General features: G+C 37.2%; 2 protein-coding genes across 2 annotated transcripts; both read right to left on the bottom strand.

Moving 5' to 3' along the window:
• Nucleotides 1–3342: 3342 nt before the first annotated feature.
• LOC128690832 (cuticle protein 10.9-like) lies at nucleotides 3343–6861 on the bottom strand. The gene is made up of 3 exons (XM_053779570.2): nucleotides 6820–6861; nucleotides 5362–5430; nucleotides 3343–5245 (listed from the first exon to the last, which is right to left on the bottom strand). The coding sequence occupies exons 1-3, from the start codon at nucleotides 6829–6831 to the stop codon at nucleotides 5018–5020; spliced, it is 309 nt and encodes a 102-aa protein (XP_053635545.1). The 5' UTR covers nucleotides 6832–6861; the 3' UTR covers nucleotides 3343–5017.
• Nucleotides 6862–11098: 4237 nt separating this feature from the next.
• LOC128690834 (cuticle protein 10.9-like) lies at nucleotides 11099–12584 on the bottom strand. The gene is made up of 3 exons (XM_053779572.2): nucleotides 12554–12584; nucleotides 11815–11883; nucleotides 11099–11685 (listed from the first exon to the last, which is right to left on the bottom strand). Exons 1-3 carry the CDS (start codon nucleotides 12563–12565, stop codon nucleotides 11458–11460), a joined length of 309 nt encoding a protein of 102 aa, XP_053635547.2. The 5' UTR covers nucleotides 12566–12584; the 3' UTR covers nucleotides 11099–11457.
• Nucleotides 12585–20730: the final 8146 nt, after the last annotated feature.

The following is a 20730-nucleotide window of genomic DNA, read 5'->3' as shown; positions in this document are numbered from 1 at the left end:
CAGCCCAGCGACAGCACCAGTCGAGAAGTGTCCTCCTGAGTCGCTTGCCAGAAGTCCTGCCCAGTTGCCGAGTTTTGTCTCACTCGAGGGCACCAGCATGTCGTGCCCCAGGTTGAGTGAAACCTGCAGCGACTCCTACGATGTCTGCTTCACCGTTCCAGAGGAGACCATAACCTGTTACGTCACAGCTCAGCCGCAGCGATGTCTCTTGTGTTGCAGTATCTGTCCAGACGCAGGAAGGCATGCAGTGATGCTCTTCGACGCTCACTGCCTATGACCACGTTTAGCACACCCCCACATGTTTTTTTCTTTCCTCCCAGTAGGAAGTTTTTTTTTTCATGTCCATATGTATATATATGTTTTTATTTTGTGTTCTGTGCCCTGCTCCTACGAGAGAGAGACCGATATTTTTTTACCACCAGTATTGTCGGCGAGGTAGGTGGCTGAGCGTATGTAGACAGCCTGTACTGTCTGCACAGACAGTCATGCTGTCTACCAGCTTAGCTCATATTTCGCGGCACTAAGGTGCTGCCCTCTGGGCCTGTCCAAGTCTCTGGGAAGCTGGTCCCACATGCTCTCACTCACACAGCGGCCTAGCATGAAGACACAAGGCCTACTAGTAGCTCTCTCATGGGATGGCCCTCCCGGGCCATGGGCACACACAAGCCTGTGTACCCACCACCACATTACTAATAAAGTAAGAAGCCTCCGAAGACGTATCATTTACTTCCCCGCTACCAGCTACACCAAATAATCGCGTTAAACTTCTCACTTAAGACTTGAGTTTTCCAGCATTAAATTTTCCCAGACTGACAGATGGTGAAAACTGCAGGTCTTAATTATTCGGTGCAATACACCCTTTATACACGGTTTATTAATACTGAGTCATATATTTGGTAAAGCCTGGAAACCCTGAGTAGCCCAGGTCTCTGTTGGATGATGGTGTCTTCAGTTGAACAATCGAAAAACAGCCAGAACAAAGATGCATATTCGTCTCTGCTGCGATTCGAAGAGGTATCCCTGAACCCTAGTAACACCTGCCCTCTGTCAAAATATACCTCAAGAAGCAATAGGAGAAAGAAGTCACAAAATTTATTGTTTCTCTCCCTTCCCCTTTTATTTTCTCTTTCGTTGTTGTATGAGGTTATATTGATGAAGTTTGGGAACTCGTTTCAGGAGAATATAATTGATGCAAAGGAATGTTATTTAACCATAAAAGTGAATTGTTGGGGTGTAGGAGTGAGTTCTAGGAGAGTAGGATTGATGTGAAGCTAAACACTCTCAGCATTCCTGCGTGCTGAAACTCCACCTTTTACTGAGGTGTGTCAAGATGACCCACCATTATAAACGCAGCTAGGGAGACCATAAGCAAACCAAGATCTGTAGCTTTGTACTTTTAACAAAAGCTGGAAGTCAGCATTTCCCTCAATTACACAAATGTTAGTAACATGACCAGAATCTAGAGTTCAGATTTTTAAGCTGGATAACAACTTCAGCAAGGCCAAGAAGTGAAGCCTACCAGCTGTAGTAGGAAAGTGAGTCGTATATTTATATTAGATGTAATGGAGTAGGTAGAGTGTTGGACTGTGTTGAAAAATGTAGACACATGTGCAGCATCTGTGTATCTTTATTGTAGACGTTTCGCCAACCAGTAGCTTTATCAATACAAATTCTATACCGTATACCGTTCATGTATAAATTGGACTGTGTTGTTGAGGTGTTAGTGTAAGACATTGAATAAATTCCTACAAGCCTGAAATAGAGAATTTTTATATGAGCCTACACTCCACACATAAAATATTTTTTATGAATTTTTATTTTTATAAATTAATATATTAAACTTTAATTTAAGATCTTCCTCTGGAATTTTTTTTTCCTTTTTTTTTGTCTGCGAGGGGCCTGGAGCTGCAGCTCCCTCAGGAAGTTATATGGAGTATGAGAGTTATGTAGAATTTTAATGACAGAAGCAGTATTAGGTTTGTGTTAAAAGTTTGGTATTTATAAGTGTGTAGGAGGTGTGAGGGTGTGAGGTATGGCAGCACATTATAGTTTACGTTGTGAAGTGCAATTTTCTAGGTGACACTGAACAACAGTCACAGATTAAGTATAGATCCAGGAAACTAGAGCTCGATCTTTAGTAGGAGGCACAAAACCTGAATCTGTTCTCCCTAAACACCTGTCAGACTAACAAACTGTAGCTTAACCACTGACGAATTAGGAATGGGAGCTCAGTGTCTTAAACAGTCCAGGAAAGAGCTCAGCTCAATTATTTAACCTCATTTTATTTAACCTCACAAGTAAATAAATGAGAAGTGGAACAAGGATCTGGAATTCAACCCCTTATAAAATGCCCAAAGCTGGGGTTCGTGGTCATTAATTTTAAGCACATATAGGAGAGCTACACTAATTACACCCACAAGTTTATTTGGTTTAAAAATTTTTTTATGCTCTGGCATTTATTTTTTGCATTCAAGAAGAGTTTAGTAAATATTAAGCCATTATAATGTAACTTTAACAGTTCAGAATAAACCTACAAACTGTAAGTGGAAGATAACATTAAGTTTGAAGCCACTCAGAAGTTGTATGATCAACTTATCATGGAAAGCTTGAAGATAATCAGATGCGACACTCAGAAATTTTAAATTTTTTTGAAAAAAGGGGAAAAAACAAAGAAATTAGAACCTATGTAGTCCAAAATATATCAAAAAAAAAAAAAAAAAAAAAAATCTAAGCAAGACAGACCAGCTTTTAAGAAAATAAGTAGTTTTTTTGCAATATTAGTATACATAAAATACGAATGTTACCAGTAATCTAGAAGGCACATAAATGCTATAGAAACCTAGAAGAACATCAAGTTAATTTAATCCAGGATAACCAAAGAAAGTCAAACATTGTGACTTATTTCTGATCAGAAAAGACACTTCCCATTTATTGCACAGTAACTAATTTTATTAAAAAAACTGGAAGATGATAACGTACACAAGCTGACATCATGAGATTGTTTCATATGAGGAAAACACATCAACACTAGAAGTTTAAACCCTACCAGATGATGCATTTTCCAGCTAGTGCACACAATCCAACACAATTTGTGCCTACACAGCTTAAGCTATAAAACATTCCATCCATTTAATTTCAGTTCTTGAAGATTGATGCCAGTCACAGTTTTAATCAGAGGGACGCGCTAAACCCGTTGGGGTCAAATAGAGCGTGTAGAATGGGAGGCATTCAAATTCGACCAAGCATGGGGAAGATAAGTCCAGTATCGTGGATCAAGAGCCCCTCACCAACATCAAGGCAAAATAATGTAATAGTAAAAAATAATGCTATACCATTTCAAGATTAAAAGTGTCAAGATGGTGTCAAGAGACTCCATTAAATGTTGATATTGTGAAGGCGACCCGGTGAGTCTGTCTCCACCTGCCACACGGAAACAAACATCTGGGACTGGACTGTATAACATTGTGCATATGTAAATATGTAGTCCCACGGATCTTGCACGACACAAGTATTGAAAATCTGAAGCCGATCGAATATGGCGTTCTCGAGTAATAAACAGTAATTTACGAGAAAGCAAACGGAAATGTTACTGAGAATGTTCCGAAAATTATGAGTCTCTCGTTCTTAAACTTAAAAACACCATAAAACGCTCAAATTTTTATTTCTTTTTCTAGTTTACTTTTCTCATTTACATTACTTTTAAAATTTTCGACAATTCTGCACGAAAAATATTTTAATTTGATTTTTAAAAAAAAACCTGTTTAATAAAATTTACAAACTGACGAACTGGTACCCCACACAGAATAAAATTAATAAAAAAAAATGCTTCCTAATAATATGCTCTAACATTTAGGGTTTGATGCTGATCGGAAGAGGCATTCTCTAGCTATTACATGGAAAACAACTTGCTTCATAAAACTGGGAAACTGGAATATACACAACTCAAAGTTAGTGAAAAGTTGTTTTAATAAAGTCTATCTATGGTAAAAGTTTGAAGCCTATCAGAAAAAGCATTTTCCAGTAATTGATCTGGTTCGAACAATTCCAAGTTTTTTAATTCTGTATAATCTCAAATTTGCACCAACACTCACCAAACCTTTGGGTTATTATACTTCTTATCGAATACATTGTCAATAATATATTATTAACACATATATCACTATCTAATAAAATTGGCAAATTTTGACTTCTGCCACCCACTGGCAGCGTGAGCTTTGTGTTCAGGAATCCACATTATGGTGAAAAATTTGAAGCCGATCTGATAAGTCATTCCCCAATTATAGCACGGATTCCAACTGTTCCAAGTTTTTATACTATTTTACTAAATCAACAAATTTGCTTGCATGCAAACGAATCATAATAGGTACTATCCTGGCAATAAGATCCATCAGCCTCAGAAGAAGCAAACTGAAAATTATTAAATGTGGTTTAACCTGAATAATTTTTTTAACTTTTTTGTATATAAAATAGTCAGATCTGCACCTTCACATTTGAATGTCCCTCTCCCGCCATCGTCGTATTTTTTGGAACCGTTTCTGAGCGTTTAAAGCACCACCACTGAGGATTTCAGGATTTGTCTGAACCATTTTAAGACACTGGACCAATGGCTTCAACAACTTTGGTCATACGGCTCGTGAACATGATAATTGTTCCAGGAATTTGGATGAGGCATTCTCGAGTTATGAGTGAAATAAAATAGAAAAGCTGATGGAAAAATAGAAAAATCCAGGCACAGTCATGACCCTTATTAGGTCATGACTGTGGTGATTTATTTTTTGTGATTTCTATGGAGTGTAAACGTAGTTTCGTTAGACCAGCAGATACTAAGACCTGTATCAAATCAAACCTGTTATGTGTTTTTTCAATTGAGACACAGTAATTATATATATATCAATAATTTATTGAAGATGCATTCTGAGGAGTATGTTCTGCTTAAAGAGTAATAAAATTAGAACGTAACGCACAAAAAATTTGATAGTGAATAATCCAGATAGATACATAATAATGTAGGCATCAGTTAGTAACCATAAGATGGAGCATAACTGGGATGCTTGGCAGTGCCCTGGAAGGACACGGTAGCATGGTATCCACTACCGTCAGCCCAGTAATCAACTCTCTCGAGTCGACCGTCTGGTAGTTGGACCCAGTAGGAGCCCTTGGCGTTGCCACCGTTACCACTCTCTTGCTGGCCAAAGTTGGTGGCTCCAGCGTTGACATCATAGTTGAAATTATAAGGAATCGGAGCCTGTGAATACATAAGCATGCTTGAATTATTATTCGTATATTATTTAACATCTGCAATGCATGTTTATGACTTGTTGATAATTATAATAAAGAATAAAAAAATATAGGATGACGTACATAAGAGGGTTGTTGGTATCCCCCTGGAAGAGCCACACCTGCGGCCACCAGCATACTCATCAACACCACCTGTGGGAACACAAGAATCTTAGTTTAGAAGTTTGTCTTATTATTATTTTACATTCCTTAGCTAATATTATTTATAATATTGATTGCCTTATAAAACTACGCTAAACAGGGAGTTTTTAGACATTAGAATATTATTCCAGACTATACAACTCTTTGACTGCTAATTTTTAACGGACTGTCCTAACTTTTGGATTTACTTCTACAGATAAAACAGCATCGATACCATGCCTAACCCTTCTAGGGTAGGGTAGGTGCCTGAGCCCGAGCTTTTAGCTCATAAGACTGTCATTCCCATTTGCCCCCTTGAGGCGGGGATGGCAGACCAGAGAGGTCTAGCTTGTGGCTAGGCCTGAGGACAGTTGGTCCCAAAGATGAGGGGTACTTGTGCCTCCTCCCATGGGAGACTTAGGTCTCAGACACTCCCTAAAGAGGGAGCCAAGGCCGGGCTACCACTTGGAAAAAGCCCGGGCCGGGAGAATACCGGCGAATCTTTAATAATAATAATAATAATAATAATAATAAAACAGGATCGACACCATGCCCAACCCTTCTAGGGCAAGGTAGGTGCCTGAGCCGGAGCTTGCAGCTCACAAGACTGTCATTCCCATTAGCCCGCTTTGGGCGGGGATGGCAGACCAGAGAGGCCTAGCTTGTGGCTAGGCCTGGGGGTAGTTGTTCCCAAAGACGAGGAGGTACTTGCACGTCCTCCCATGGGAGACTTAGGTCTCAGACACTGCCAAGACAGGGAGTCAAGGTCGGGCCACCACTTGGAAAAGGCCCAGGCCGCCAGAATACCGGCGAATCTTTAATAATAATAATAATAAATATAAAACAGAACCTAGTCTTAAATGTTTTATTTGTTAGAACGAATCTGAGAATTAAGTTTTTAATAGCAAATGTTGTAGCACGGACCATATGAACGGAAAAACGTTGTAGCACGGAACATATGAACGGAAAAATGTTGTAGCACGGAACATATGAACGGAAAAACGTTGTAGCACGGACCATATGAACGGAAAAATGTTGTAGCACGGACCATATGAACGGAAAAATGTTGTAGCACGGAACATATGAACGGAAAAACGTTGTTTTGAGTTTTCTGCACTGTGAACATTTGAGGTGCTCTCGCGACTAATGTAAAACTTGAATGTGACCAATAAATTATTGTTGTAATAGTGAAGGATATGTATTGTAATGAATGGAAAAAAAATGTGATTTGAACTTAATTGAAATATATAATTTGTAAAGCAAATTTTAATTATCAGTTATGTTTTAAACAACGAAAACATCGATTTCCTGTTAAAATTTTGAAACTTGATCTATTTTCTTTGTGATGCAAGTATAAAAGGCACGTTATTTTTTGATGGAAATATTACTAACAATACTTACTGAAGCGAACATGTTTAGTAGTACAATGTTGGGATGATGAAGAGTTACTGTCTGTTCTCTGGTCTGGAGCCTGGCTTTATACCACCAGCCAGACTCATCAGCCTCTCCCTCCTCGCTCAACCAAGGTCGCATTTGACCAGTTGATTTTCCTCTCTCTGGTTGAAATTAGTTTTGTTTATTGTGTTTAATCTCTTCGACGACACACAAACCTAAGCTTCTTCATTTTAAACTGAGTTTTACGGTATTAAATTGTTGCCGAACTATTGACATAATGGTGAAAAATTGATCAAATATTTCGCATTTTAATTATACAGCACAAAACACTTTTGATACTTTGTTTGCTGATGATAAGTTATAAGTCTGGTGAACCTGGAGAGCTGAAGCGTCTTTATGGCCGATGTTATCTTTAGTTATGTAGTTGATAATATTTCAGTAAATAGGACTTATTTTTCTTCCTACCATCATCTGGAGAGGTATCTGTGTTCCCCAGGAACACCTGCTACTTGCTGTACCAACGTACGTCATGCATCGGTTCCAGGGCATTGGAGAGAGTGTTATTAGAGATGGAGTAACAGCTGAATTTAGAGCCCAGTGTTCCTGACGCAGAAAATTTATGAAGATCTTTCACCACGCAATAGAAATATTTTTATGAATTTATTTATTTTAAATTATCGTAATAAAACATAAAGAGCGGAAAGTTTAGCTATCTTTATTGTAATGATAATAATAATAATAATAATAATAATAATAATAATAATAATAATAATAATAATAATAATAATAATAATAATAATAATAATAATAATAATAATAATAATAATAATATCTTTATTTACTACAAGTACATGTACAAAGCATACAGTCCTAGCTGACATCAATGATACCTGGAGTTTACCTGGAGAGAGTTCCGGGGGTCAACGCCCCCGCGGCCCGGTCTGTGACCAGGCCTCCTGGTGGATCAGAGCCTGATCAACCAGGCTGATATGCTACTACTATATAGAAAGCCGCTTGTTACGCTGAGCATTTCGGGCAAATTTAGTTTTTTCCCAGGATGCGACCCACACCAGTCGACTAACACCCAGGTACCCATTTTACTGATGGGCGAACAGGGACAGGGACAACAGGTGTCTAATGGAAACACGTCCCTAATGTTTTTCCAGCCGTACCGGAGGAGATTCGAACCCCGGATCTCAGTGTGTGAGTTAAGTGCGCTAGCACTCAGGCGTGGGTTATATGTCGAATAAGAAAGATGTGGGAGTAAGCAGAAGTGCTGATGGAATGAGATGAAGTTTCGTGATAAGGGTATGATATTTAGTAGTAGGTATGTGAGAACTGTGGGGACGCGAGTTGTAATGTTTCATTAGGGTTGTGGTAATGAACTGCAATTGTGTAGGAGATTCGGAATAGCAGTTACAGTTAAGTAGACCCAGAAACTACAGCTAGATCTTTAGCAGCAAACTTAGAAGCTGAAACTGTTCTCTTTAAATATCTGTCAGGCCTATTAACTGGAGCTTAAGCATCAAAGACCTTGTTGTAATGGTCTAGCATTTGTAAAAAGCAGGAGACACCTGCTCTAAAGAAGACACTTCACTAATGCAAATTCCTAATCACTTAAGCACTGAAGGAACTGGATCGAGAGCTCAGTACTCTTAACAGACCCATGAATGAACTCAGTGTATCACGCATAGACGATACTGCTCAGTTTTTTAACTTTATAATTAGGCAGATGAAAAGTCCAGACAGTCTGAAATTCACTTTCAAACACAGCTAGGTAAACTACCCAACTTGGTCCCATAAATTTAACTGGTTTCCAAATATTCTTAAAAGAAGGAAAGGACTGGGAGTGTTATGATAACAACGTACAAAATACTGAATGGAATTCATATGGTAGATATGGATGGATTGTTGAAAAGACAGGTAACAGGAATACGAGAACACAACTGAATTTAGAGACACAGGTGAGTCACAGTGATGTTAGAAAATATTTCTTCAGTTTTAGAGTAGTCAGGAAGTGGAACGACCTGGAAAATGGTGTGGTAGAGGAATGATTCGTACATAGCTTTAAAACGAGGTACGATGAGACTCTCAAAGCTAAGAGAGACTGAACCCACTAGCGACCAGTGAATAGGCGGGACCAGAAGCTGAGACACGACCTTTTTCAACTATATATAGTAGAACGTTTACCAAATACCAAGTAAGAACTCACCTTATTAATACTAAGTGCAATAATTTCTTTCACGTTAACAACAAGAAAAATCAGAAAAGATTTTATTCCATTATTATATCTCGATATTTGTGCCTTCAAATGCTCAGTCTCACTGGACCATTCCATATTCACAACTTTTTAACATTTTTCCCCAAATACTCAGCATAACCAGGGACTTTCCATGTGTACTATTAAATGTCATCCAATTTTGTATAAATTGTATATCATGTGAATATAAATTATTATTATTAATATTATTTATGTATCAATGTTACTCTTACATACAAACTACTGCTTAAAGCAAATACTCATCCAGTACTAATTTTCACATTACCTTTTACTTAAATGATTGATAAAATAATTTATAATTTGTATAAGTACACGATAGTAACACAAATGGCTTCTTGTGTATACCACACATCAGCTCCTTGACAAAAACTAACTTAGAGTACATGTTTATGCACATTCTCACAAATGACTATTGCAATATATTTTTTTTGTTCATACTTTGATATTTTTACTTTCATGTTGAAGAGTTAGGATGGATCATTCTACCTGAAGCATTCATCCAAAAATGCACAACAACTACACTCTGTAAATCTTTGAACTCTCATCAGCCTCTTCAGTCTTGTACATCAACAATGATGAGGTCGAGGTTGCACCTTAATAAGTAAGTTTATTCAGGTATACACAAATACAGTTACGAAGATTATCCTACATGACAGTATATATGTGTAGAGAACCTGGGATAACACAAAAAATTCAGACAAAGTGACTTATTTCCATTGTATCAGTTTGAAAGCTTTTTTATAGTTAATGTTCCTAAGTATAATTAAACTTTACTTTACATATCATTATCTGTTATACTTAGTTCTTGTTACACTTCTTCCTGGGAACTCTTTAAGAAAATAACAATATTTGAAAACATATTTCCGTATGTATGTAGCTCATATCAGATATTTACATTGATCAATTGTCAAGTTATTGATTATATTTTGTTGTATATATATATATATATATATATATATATATATATATATATATATATATATATATATATATATATATATATATATATGCATATATATATATATGTATATATATATATATACATATATATATATATATATATATATATATATATATATATATATATATATATATATATTTATATATATATATATATATATATATATATATATATATATATATATATATATATATATATATATACATATATATATATATACATATATATATATATATATATATATATATATATATATATATATATATATATATATATATATATATATATATATAAATCTCTATTCAAATAAATATATAGTTGAGCAACATGCACCAAATTTTTTTTTCAACGCACCGGCCGTATCCCACCGAGGCAGGGTGGCCCAAAAAGAAAAACGCAAGTTTCACTTTTTAAATTTAGTAATTTATACAGGAGAAGAGGTTACTAGCCCCTTGCTCCCGGCATTTTAGTCGCCTCTTACAACACGCATGGCTTACGGAGGAAGAATTCTGTTCCACTTCCCCATGGAGATAAGAGGAAATAAACAAGAACAAGAACTAGAAAGAAAATAGAAGAAAACCCAGAGGGGTGTGTATATATATGCTTGTACATGTATGTGTAGTGTGACCTAAGTGTAAGTAGAAGTAGCAAGACGTACCTGAAATCTTGCATGTTAAAGAAACAGAAAAAAGACACCAGCAATCCTACCATCGTGTAAAACAATTACAGGTTTCCGTTTTACAAATTTTGTTTGTATACATATTAAATTAAACAATCGTGTCTTGAAACCAGAAAAATATTAAAACAGTGTTAGAAAAAACTCCCATCAATGCTGACTTAACAATAAGGATAATCATGTTGTCACTTTGTGGTGACTTTTTGCTTATTTAATGGAATGTAAGAGTAGCTCCGGTAGACCATCGACTGCTTAATCCCTTGAAAGTTCATTTACTGACAAAAAACCTGTGTCATAACACAACCGTCCTGTTCCATTGCAAATAAAACACACCAACATTAAGACTTAATAATTTATTAGATGCATTCTGAGGAGTACGTCGTAATAAAAGATTTGTAAAATTAAAGATGAATGTAGGAAAAATTTTGTGATGAATGGTTTAAAAAACAGACAAATTGAAGAATGAGACACTTATGTAACACACGGGAATCTTTATCGAGGAAGCGTTTCACCACACAGTCGCTTCATCAGTCCAATAGAAAGAAAAGGAGTATAAAGAAAGGAGAGGGGGTTGAGGTAATAAGTCCCTGTTGCTAGTCGTGTGGCGAAACGTTTCCTTATAATAAAGATAAAGAGTCCCATATGTTGCATAAGTGTTTCATTCTTCGGGAAAACTTTTGTAAATGAATGATCGAGACAAACAGATTATAATAGTGTAGGCATCAGTTAGTAACCATAAGATGGAGCATAACTGGGATGCTTGGCAGTGCCCTGGAAGGACACGGTAGCATGGTATCCACTACCGTCAGCCCAGTAATCAACCCTCTCGAGTCGACCGTCTGGTAGTTGGACCCAGTAGGAGCCCTTGGCGTTGCCACCGTTACCACTCTCTTGCTGGCCAAAGTTGGTGGCTCCAGCATTGACATCATAGTTGAAATTATAAGGAATCGGAGCCTGTGAACACACCAGAATTTACGAATTATTATTCATATGTTATTGTATATCAATTTCATTTTAACAACTGGCATGTAAGTATTATATATACATTTTGATAATTGCAATAAAAAACATGGCATGACATACATAGGAAGGTTGTTGGTATCCCCCTGGGAGAGCCACACCTGCGGCCACCAGCATACTCATCAACACCACCTGTGGCAACAAAAAACTCTTACTGTAGAAGAGTGTCGTATTACTACTCTTCAAAACGATTTAGAAAATTAGAATTATTTCTTGAAAACTACGAAACTATTTGTCTATTAAATTTCACTTGACATTCATTACTTTTGAAATAACTTTAAAAACAATTCATAACATAGTCCTGAATATTTTATTTCTTAAAATGATTCTGAGATTTGAATCAGAGTAAAAAGGCACAATACTAGAATACAGAAATAACCCACACATAGAGAAATAAATTTATGATAACGTTTCGGTCCGACTTGGACCACAGAAGCACTTTTGTGTGACTAGTTAATGGTCAAACTCTGACCGAAACGTCTTCATTGGTTTCTTTCTTCAATGTTTGGGTTACTGCTGTATCTGAATGGGAGATGTGGAAAAGTGGAAAAAAAATCTATTAATATTATCACGCCAAATGTTACAGCTCAGGAAATGTGGCAAAAAAAAGCGTACTGAGTTTACTATATGGTGAAACCTGAATGTAACCAATAAATTATTGTTGTAAGATTGAAGGATATTTATTGTGATAGAAGAGAAAGTTTTTGATGCTAATTTTTCAGCGTCTGAAGCTTGAACTATATTTAGCGTGATCGAAGGATGAAAGACATTTTGTGAAGGAAAAGTGAATATTAATTCTCACAGAAGTGAACATGTTTAGTAGTGCTGGGATGGTGAGCAGTAACTGTCTCCTCCCTGGTCTGGAGCCTGGCTTTATACCTCCAGCCAGACTCCCAGTCATCAGCCTCCCACTACACTCAAGCAAGGTCGCATATAACAAATCGGGTTCTCTCTCTTTCTCTGGTTGAAGATAGATCAGAGAATCATATGCAGTATTTCGGACGGCGCTCAAACCTAGGCTTCTCTACGTTAAACAGGGTTTTCCGGTACTAAATATTTGGTTAATTATGCATGTAATTGAAAATTTGACGTCTCAGTTGTTCAGCGCAATTCACTTGATACACGGTTTATTAATATAATCATATATTAGATAAGACTGGTTAGCCTGGAGAACAGAAGTCTCTGATGGTATCTCCAGTGCTGCGATCGGAAGAGGTATCCCTGGACCCTTGCATCATCTGCCCTCTCCAAACATACCTCACGAAAGAAACAGTAATAGGGAAGAGCCACAAACTTCATCGTTTTCTCCTTTCCAGCCTCTGTAAGGAAGTTTTAGGAGAGTATGAGTGATGCAGAGGAATGTGTGTGAATTACTAGAGCGTTAACGTGAACTGATGGGGTGAATGAGTCCTAAGAGTGTGGGACTGAGGTGAAGTGTGTTAAACTGAGTTTAAAAGAATTCAAGGAAATTGTAATTGAATATAAATAAGTTGTAGGAGAATCTCAATATCCTGTAATGTAGTTCAACGCAGGAGATCGAAAAAGCTGGAGCTAACATGTAGCGGCTCGAAAGCTGGAGTTAAACACTCCTAGCAGGCCTAGGTACTGAAGTTCTATCCTGAATGAAGTAAGTCTCAAGGTCAGAATCTGGAAATTAGATTTATAAACAACTCTTTACCTTTAACACGTCCAAGATAGGAATGTCGACCTTCATAATTTACAGACAGTTAGAAATAAGATCAGAAGCTAGACTCCTGCGGGTAGAGTGGTTATTGTCAGGTTCAAATGCTGGATAATAAATTCAAATTCAAATTCAAATTCAAATTCAAAGTTTATTCTCTATAAGGATTACAATGTTGAATTTACAGAATTTGGTTATTGTGTGGTTTACATGTAGTTAAATAATGATTACAAAGTGTACCACTAGAACACCTAGCATGGCTAGGCATTTCGGGCAGACTTAGTTTAATTCTTTATTTTAAAATATTACAAATTATGAGGTAAGTTGGTATTATGGCTAAGTGACTAAATACTAGTTTGTGAGTTTAGCAATGTGAATGCTTTTGTTTTGGCACAATACATAGTTTCAGTATTGGAGTATCACAGGATTCATTATTTTAAGATTGAGATTAATATTTCTGTTTATGGTCAAATGGGTGAGTGAGTGTAAGTGTGAACCACTAGGTAGTATTCGTGGAGTTAGTTGATGGGGTGTATCAAGGAGATAAGATGTTTTCTAATGGTAGTTTTGAAGGTGATGAATGTGTCTGCAGTTCTAGAGTTCTCAGGTAGGGTGTTCCAGATTTTAGGGCCTTTGACATACATTGAATTTTTGTAAAGGTTTAGTCGGACACGGGGAATATCGTAGAGATGTTTGTGTCTGGTGTTATGCCTGTGGGTTCTGTCACAACTATCAAGAAAGCGTTTTAGGTCAAGGTTGATATTGGAGTTTAAGGTCCTGTAGATGTAGATTGCACAGTAGTAAGTGTGGATGTACTGAACAGGGAGTAAATTTAGATCTATGAAGAGTGGGGGGGTGTGTTGCCAGGGATGGGATTTAGTGATTATTCTTATTGCAGCTTTTTGTTGGGTTATTATTGACTTTAGGTGTGTTGCTGCAGTTGATCCCCAAGCACAAATAGCATAGGTGAGGTATGGATAAATAAGTGAGTGGTATAGTGTGAGAAGGGCATTTTGCGGCACATAGTATCATATCTTGGAGAGGATCCCAACCGTTTTGGATACTTTTTTGGTTATGTGTTGGATATGGGTGCTGAAATTCAGGTTGTTGTCAAGGTATAGGCCTAGGAATTTGCCCTCATTATGTCTGGTAATTAGAGTGTTGTCGATCTTAATGTTAATTTGTGCATCTCCTGCTCTGCTACCAAACATAATATAGTAGGTTTTGTCAGTGTTAAGCGTAAGTTTATTGGCTGTCATCCAAGTCGATATTTTGATCAGCTCCTCGTTAACAATGGTGTTGAGGGTGGCAAGATTAGGGTGAGAGATGACATAAGTCGTGTCGTCAGCAAAGAGAATGGGTTTCAGGTGTTGGGATACGTTTGGAAGATCATTGATGTATATGAGGAAGAGCAGGGGACCAAGGACACTTCCCTGCGGAACTCCAGTATCAAATGGCCGTGTTGTTGATGCTGTGTCTTTAATGGTGACATACTGATACCTATTAGTAAGGTAAGATTTGAAATAAGCAAGTGCATGGCCTCTTATACCGTAATGGTCAAGTTTGTGGAGTAGGATGTCGTGGTCTACTGTGTCAAAAGCTTTTCTTAGGTCAATAAAAATTTCTAGTGGATATTCCTTATTTTCCAATGCTGTGTAAAGCAGATCTAGCATTTTTACAATTGCATCATTAGTGCTTTTATTTTTCCTGAATCCAAATTGGCAGGGGTTGAGTATGTTTTGTGCTATTATAAATGAATATAGTCTCCTGTGCACGAGTTTCTCAAAGATTTTGGATAGCAATGGTAAGTTTGATATTGGCCTATAGATGTTTAAGTCTGTAGGGTCACCACCTTTATGTATTGGTGTAACCCTTGCCATCTTGAGTAGTTTCGGGAAGGTGCTAGTTTCTAGTGACTTGTTAAAAAGTAATGAAATAGCATGCGAAAGGATATGGGCTGCTCGCTTGTACAGTAATGGTGGGACATGAGACCGATTCCCTGAGTTATTTTTAAGTGACTTTATAATCTCGGTGACTTCCGAGGGCTCAGTTGGTGCAAGATAGAAGGAATTTGGGAAATTCCCATCTAGGTAGTCCCCAGCATGGGCATTGGTATGTGGGATTTTATTGGCGAGATTAGATCCTATGGTTGAGAAGAAGTCGTTTATCTTGTTAGCTGTGTCAGTGGGATGTAGTGGTGTTTCATTAGGTTTAGTTAGGACAATATTCTTTTTTTTTTTCAGTTTGTGGGTCCCTAGAATCTGAGAGAGTGTTTTCCAGGTCTTTTTTATATCTCCTCTAGTGTCTGTAAATCTACTGGAGTAGTATAGTTGTTTGGCTTTCTTTATTACTTTGGTGAGAACTGATGAATAGTGTTTAAGAATATCTTTGTGTATTAAGCCCTGTCTATATTGCTTTTCATATTGGTGTTTCTTGTCAATGGATTTCAGAATGGTGCTGGTTAGCCATGGGCAACCAAGCCGTTTGTTTGTGATCTGTTTCGTTTTTATAGGACAATGTTTGTTGTATAGTCTAAGTAATTTGTTAAGAAAAATGTCTGTCCAGTCATCAATACCATTGGCCTTGGAGAATTCTGTAGGCCAGTCAACAGTCTCTAGGTCAGCTGTGAACTTGAGGCCTCGTCATGGAGTCTAAATGAGACTTTGTTGTATTCAAGTGGTGGTTTACTAATGTTTGTCAGGAGGAAGGTATTGTAGTGGTCTGTAGTGCTATCTGTGATTATCCCTGATTTAAGGGGGGCTAGTATATTGGTCCATATGTGGTCTATTATGGTTGCACTTGTCTCAGTGAGCCTGGTTGGTTTAGTTATTGTTGGTATGAGAAGTGTGTTGTTCATATTGTTGATGAAATCAGTTACAGGCTGATCATCTAGTAAGCCAAGGTTGATGTTGAAGTCTCCAGCTAAGAGAAGGTGGTGCTTATTCATGTGTCTGATTGTTATTAGTGACTTTAATTTCTCACTGAAATTTGGGATGTTTGTGTGAGGTATCCGGTAAATGGCACCGATTGTTATAGGTGTCTTAAGGTTTTTTACAGTAAAATTAGCAAAAATGTATTCCCCATATTCATCAATAAAGCAAGTGGTGCTAATACAAGATAATTGGTTAGAGTAATAGATTGCAATACCACCCCCAACTTGGTTTGGTCTGCAGTTGTGAATTGCTGTGTATCCTGGTAGAGGGTAGATGTCTATTGTGTCCTGCTTAAGCCAGGTCTCAGTAAGAATAATGCAGGAGAAGGGTGTCTTTAGTGATTCAAGGAGTGCCAGGAGGTCATCATAGTGTTTGCTAAAGGACCTGATGTTGTAGTTAAGTACTGATAGACTTTTAGCATTGTTTAGGATAGTGCTGGCTTGTGATGCTGTGTAATAAAGGCAGTTACTTTCCAATAGGTTTTGATTGGGTGTCAGATTATGGAGGTTTAGATCAGGGTCAACGTGATCAATCATCTTCTAGGTTTAAATTATGGTTATTTATATCCTGAGTTGTGTGTTGAGTTCTAGTACTGATATCTGTAGTGGTGGGAAGTTTGGACAAGTATATAGCTAGAGTATTTTGGTCATATAGAGTATAGTCACTACTACACATAATGAAGTTGATGTTGTCTATGTGTTGTGCTGGAATGAACTAAAGTACAACTAGGTATAAACTAGTAATATAAAAATACAAATTAAAAATAGAACAAGACTCTCACTTGTAATTGCACTAAGGTCTAATATAATGACTTTTGTGGAGTCTATGTTTTGAGCTAGAATGAGCTATAGTACAACTAGATTTAATCTAATAATATAAAAATACAAATTAAAAATAGCACCAGACTCTCACTAGTAATTGCACTATGGTCTAATATAATGAATTTGGTATTGACTATGTATTGAGCTAGAATGAGCTATAGTACAACTGAGTTTAATCTAATAATATAAAAAAGGCACAAGACTCTCAATTGTAATTGCACTAAGGTCTTATATAAGTTGTTTACAAGAATTCGAGTATAACTAGATTTAAATTGACAGGATAAAATACACAAATTAAGGTAGCAAAAGAATAATAAAAAAAAATGATAAAAATAAAAATGGCAATGACTTGGTTATAATATGCTAGTAAGATGGTAGACAGGATAATATAAAAGTTGTAGTTGAAAATACTAGTTTAAAAAAGTATAGAATAAAAATGGTCAATAAAAGAAGTTTACAATAAGTTTGATCAATATAGTTTAAAGCAAAATTGGGCAATAATAGGGATTTTAGAATAAAATTGGGCAATTGAGTATTTCTTAAAGTGAGGTAGAATTATTGAGGACAAGTTATGGCTAGTTTATAATAAAATAAGATGGAACAGTGATGCGGTAAGTTGTAAAAAAAGGAGATAGATTCTGTAGATATTAAACAAATTAATTCTATGAGGTAGAATGGTCATTGAATACAACAATGACAATCAAAAGTAGTTGGGGTATTAGAATTTTAGGGGGGCACAAATTTATGACAATATAACACTAACGGTGGACTGTGGGTATTATCTGCACTTTACTCTGATTCTGTTAGTCCAGCCTCACTTAGGAATGTTTTAAGGTCATGTTCTGTAGAGATGAAGTATCTCTTCCCAGTGGGCTGTTTCCTAACTGCGATTTTTCCATCCCTCACAAAGCACTGGTGGATTTTTTGGGCATAGCGTAATTTTCTTAGCCGATAAAGAAGGTTTTGTCTTGTTTTGGTAAGGCACTCATTGACGTAAACATCAGTTTTCATAGAAATAGATGTTTTTAGTAGGTTGTTTCTTTGTAGGCTAGTTTGGAATTTTAACAGCACTGTTTTTTACCTGCTTGGTAGCCCATCAGTTTCCAATCCTTTAGGTCATCACTACGTATGTTAAGGTGAAGGTGGTCCTTGATAAGCTGTAGGGTGGTCTCCATGCAGGTATCTTGGGTGACTGTGGGTGGGAGGTGTTTGCTGTTAACTACAACAGCGTCAGATAGCTGCTTTTGGTCATTATGGTCTTGGAAGTTGGTTATGACATTGGCAAGTTGTTGGTCCACTCTTGATCTTTCCTCTGTAATGTTGGTAGTAAGTAGGGTGACTTGGTCTTTTAGAGTGTTGATAGTGTCTAGGGACTGGGTGTGGGTGTTGCTTTGTTGTTCCAGAGTGTCTAGTTTATGTTCTAGAGCAGTGATCTTGTTGAGGTAATCTGCATTGCTAGCTTTTAGTTCCTGCATTTCTTGAGTTAGTTTGGTGATCGTTTGGTTCTGAATCGTAAAGAGTTTAGCTATTTCTGGGTCGGTGATCTTCTTGGCATCAAATACTGGGAAGGAGTTATCTTGGACTGTGACGGCGGCCATGTTTGTTGTTGTCTGTCGTGTGTTGTGGTGGTGCCGGTGGGTGATGAGGGTTGTGTCCTGGCTGGCAGTACCACAAGTTTTCCTCGTGTTTTTACTGCTCTCACCTTTGATGTTAGGAGTCCTTAGCTGGTTACTGGATCTTCTTTTATTGCTCTGACCCTTGTCCATTGGCTGTGGCTTCGGGTGAATAGTAGGCGATGGGTGAATGTTGTGGAGTATCACTTCAGTGGCAGCGGGGGTACGGAGGGTACGGAGGGTACGGAGGAAGCGTGTTTAAGTGTATTTTAGATGCGGTGGCTGTATTATACTCTTGAAGGACCTGGAGTTGAGAATTTTCGTATAGGGTTTCGCGTGCGGCCAGCAGTAACAGCCTAGTTGATCAATCCCTGATCCACCACGAGCCGCGGGGGAGTTGACTCCCGAAAGCCTCTCCAGGTAAGCTCTCCAGGTAAACACACTAGAAATATTTCTCTTTTATGAGCTCCTTTTTTTAAATTAACATATTAAACGTTTTAACTAATACAATGTTTATTTTTCCTTTTGTCTTGTTTTATATATTTAATGTAGAATGTCTATAGAATTTTTTATTTTAATCTTTTGATGATTTCTAGCAAGGGGCCTGGAGTTTTAGCTTCCTCAGTAACCATTTTAATAGAGGCACAGTGGGAGCAAGTTATATGTGGGCGAAGAATAATGTGGTGATCGAATAAGTTATAGTTTTGTTGAAGGATTGGGTATTTAGTTGTAGGAGTGTAGGAACTGTGTGAGCGTAAGTTCTAATGTTTCATTAGTTACGGAAATGATGTTGTAAAGATGTAATCAGTCCATCAACATTGGAGAAATAGTTTGAGGTAGTCAGTCCCTCAGCCTGGAGAAGAGTTCAACTCCATGGTCTGGAGCGATATAAAGCATGAGAATGGAGTCTTAAATGCTGTCGAAGGTGAGGTGGAAGATCTGGAAGAAGTTGAAGATGACGGGGAACACTAGCAGAAGCAAGAAGGCAAGAACTGAGTACTGCAGGAAGCCTTCTGGCCCATGATAGACAGGTCCCTCTGGAATCCAATGCTTCTCACTCATAACTTGTAGTTAAGTGATGAAGTTGTGGAAGATGTCCTCTGTACCAAGATACCGTTGTGTTGCAGAGTCTGACAGGTGTGTTGAAAATTGTATGAAATACCAACAAGTTCATCGGTCTAATACAGAGGAGAATGTATTGTAATCAGCAGAAATAGTGGCTAGATAAAGATAATGTAATCGGTCCATCAACCTAAGAAAAATAGTATGAGGTGGTCAGTCCCTCAGGTTGGAGGGAGTGACTAAATTTCGACTACCGCGTACGTGAAACTGAAATATTTATCAGTGGCAATATACACCAGTGTTGAAATTTTGAAGCTGATCATACGAGACATCGATGGTATTTACCTTAAAAACCAGCTTTAGTAATGGTCTATATAAAACTAAACAGAGAGTACCTGTACATGTTAAGTAATAAGTCCTCAGGGATGAAAAATTGAAACTAACAAGATAAGGAGTTATGAAGTTATAAACGAAAGTCTTGGAGGAAGTTAGCTTTAAATCAGAACACTGTACCTAATACAGGACTACCTCTGTATTAGGTACAGTGTTCCATACCACCACCGAAAATTAATATCGCCGTAAAGCGAATCACTTTTTTTTTTTTTTTTTTTTTGTCACTTGCCAGTGCATATAAAACCTATAAAATTTTTTCACACTATCATTTACTAAGAGCACAATAGTGTTAAACATAAGAAAACGATGCAAAAGTAAAAAAAAAAAAATAAGTAGAGGACTGTATTGCTCACCCTAAAATATTTGCATCCTATGCTTATGGTGATGACAAATGAACATTTTAGAAGAAGTAATTATCAAAAGAAGGCTGAAGGAGATAGTGGAACTATTGTGATCTTTTAATGCCTACCTGTACG

Source organism: Cherax quadricarinatus, chromosome 24 (assembly GCF_038502225.1).
Source record: "Cherax quadricarinatus isolate ZL_2023a chromosome 24, ASM3850222v1, whole genome shotgun sequence".
NCBI lineage: Eukaryota > Metazoa > Arthropoda > Malacostraca > Decapoda > Parastacidae > Cherax > Cherax quadricarinatus.
Note: the sequence above shows the minus strand (reverse complement) of the source record. Positions and strands in the feature narration are given on the sequence as shown.

Bases quoted from the DNA above. Each gene is read 5' to 3' on its own strand.
- LOC128690832 (XM_053779570.2), bottom strand. The intron at 5,246-5,361 runs GTACGTCATCCT...ATGTATTCACAG, and splicing joins GATACCAACAACCCTCTTAT to GCTCCGATTCCTTATAATTT.
- LOC128690834 (XM_053779572.2), bottom strand. The intron at 11,686-11,814 runs GTATGTCATGCC...GTGTGTTCACAG, and splicing joins GATACCAACAACCTTCCTAT to GCTCCGATTCCTTATAATTT.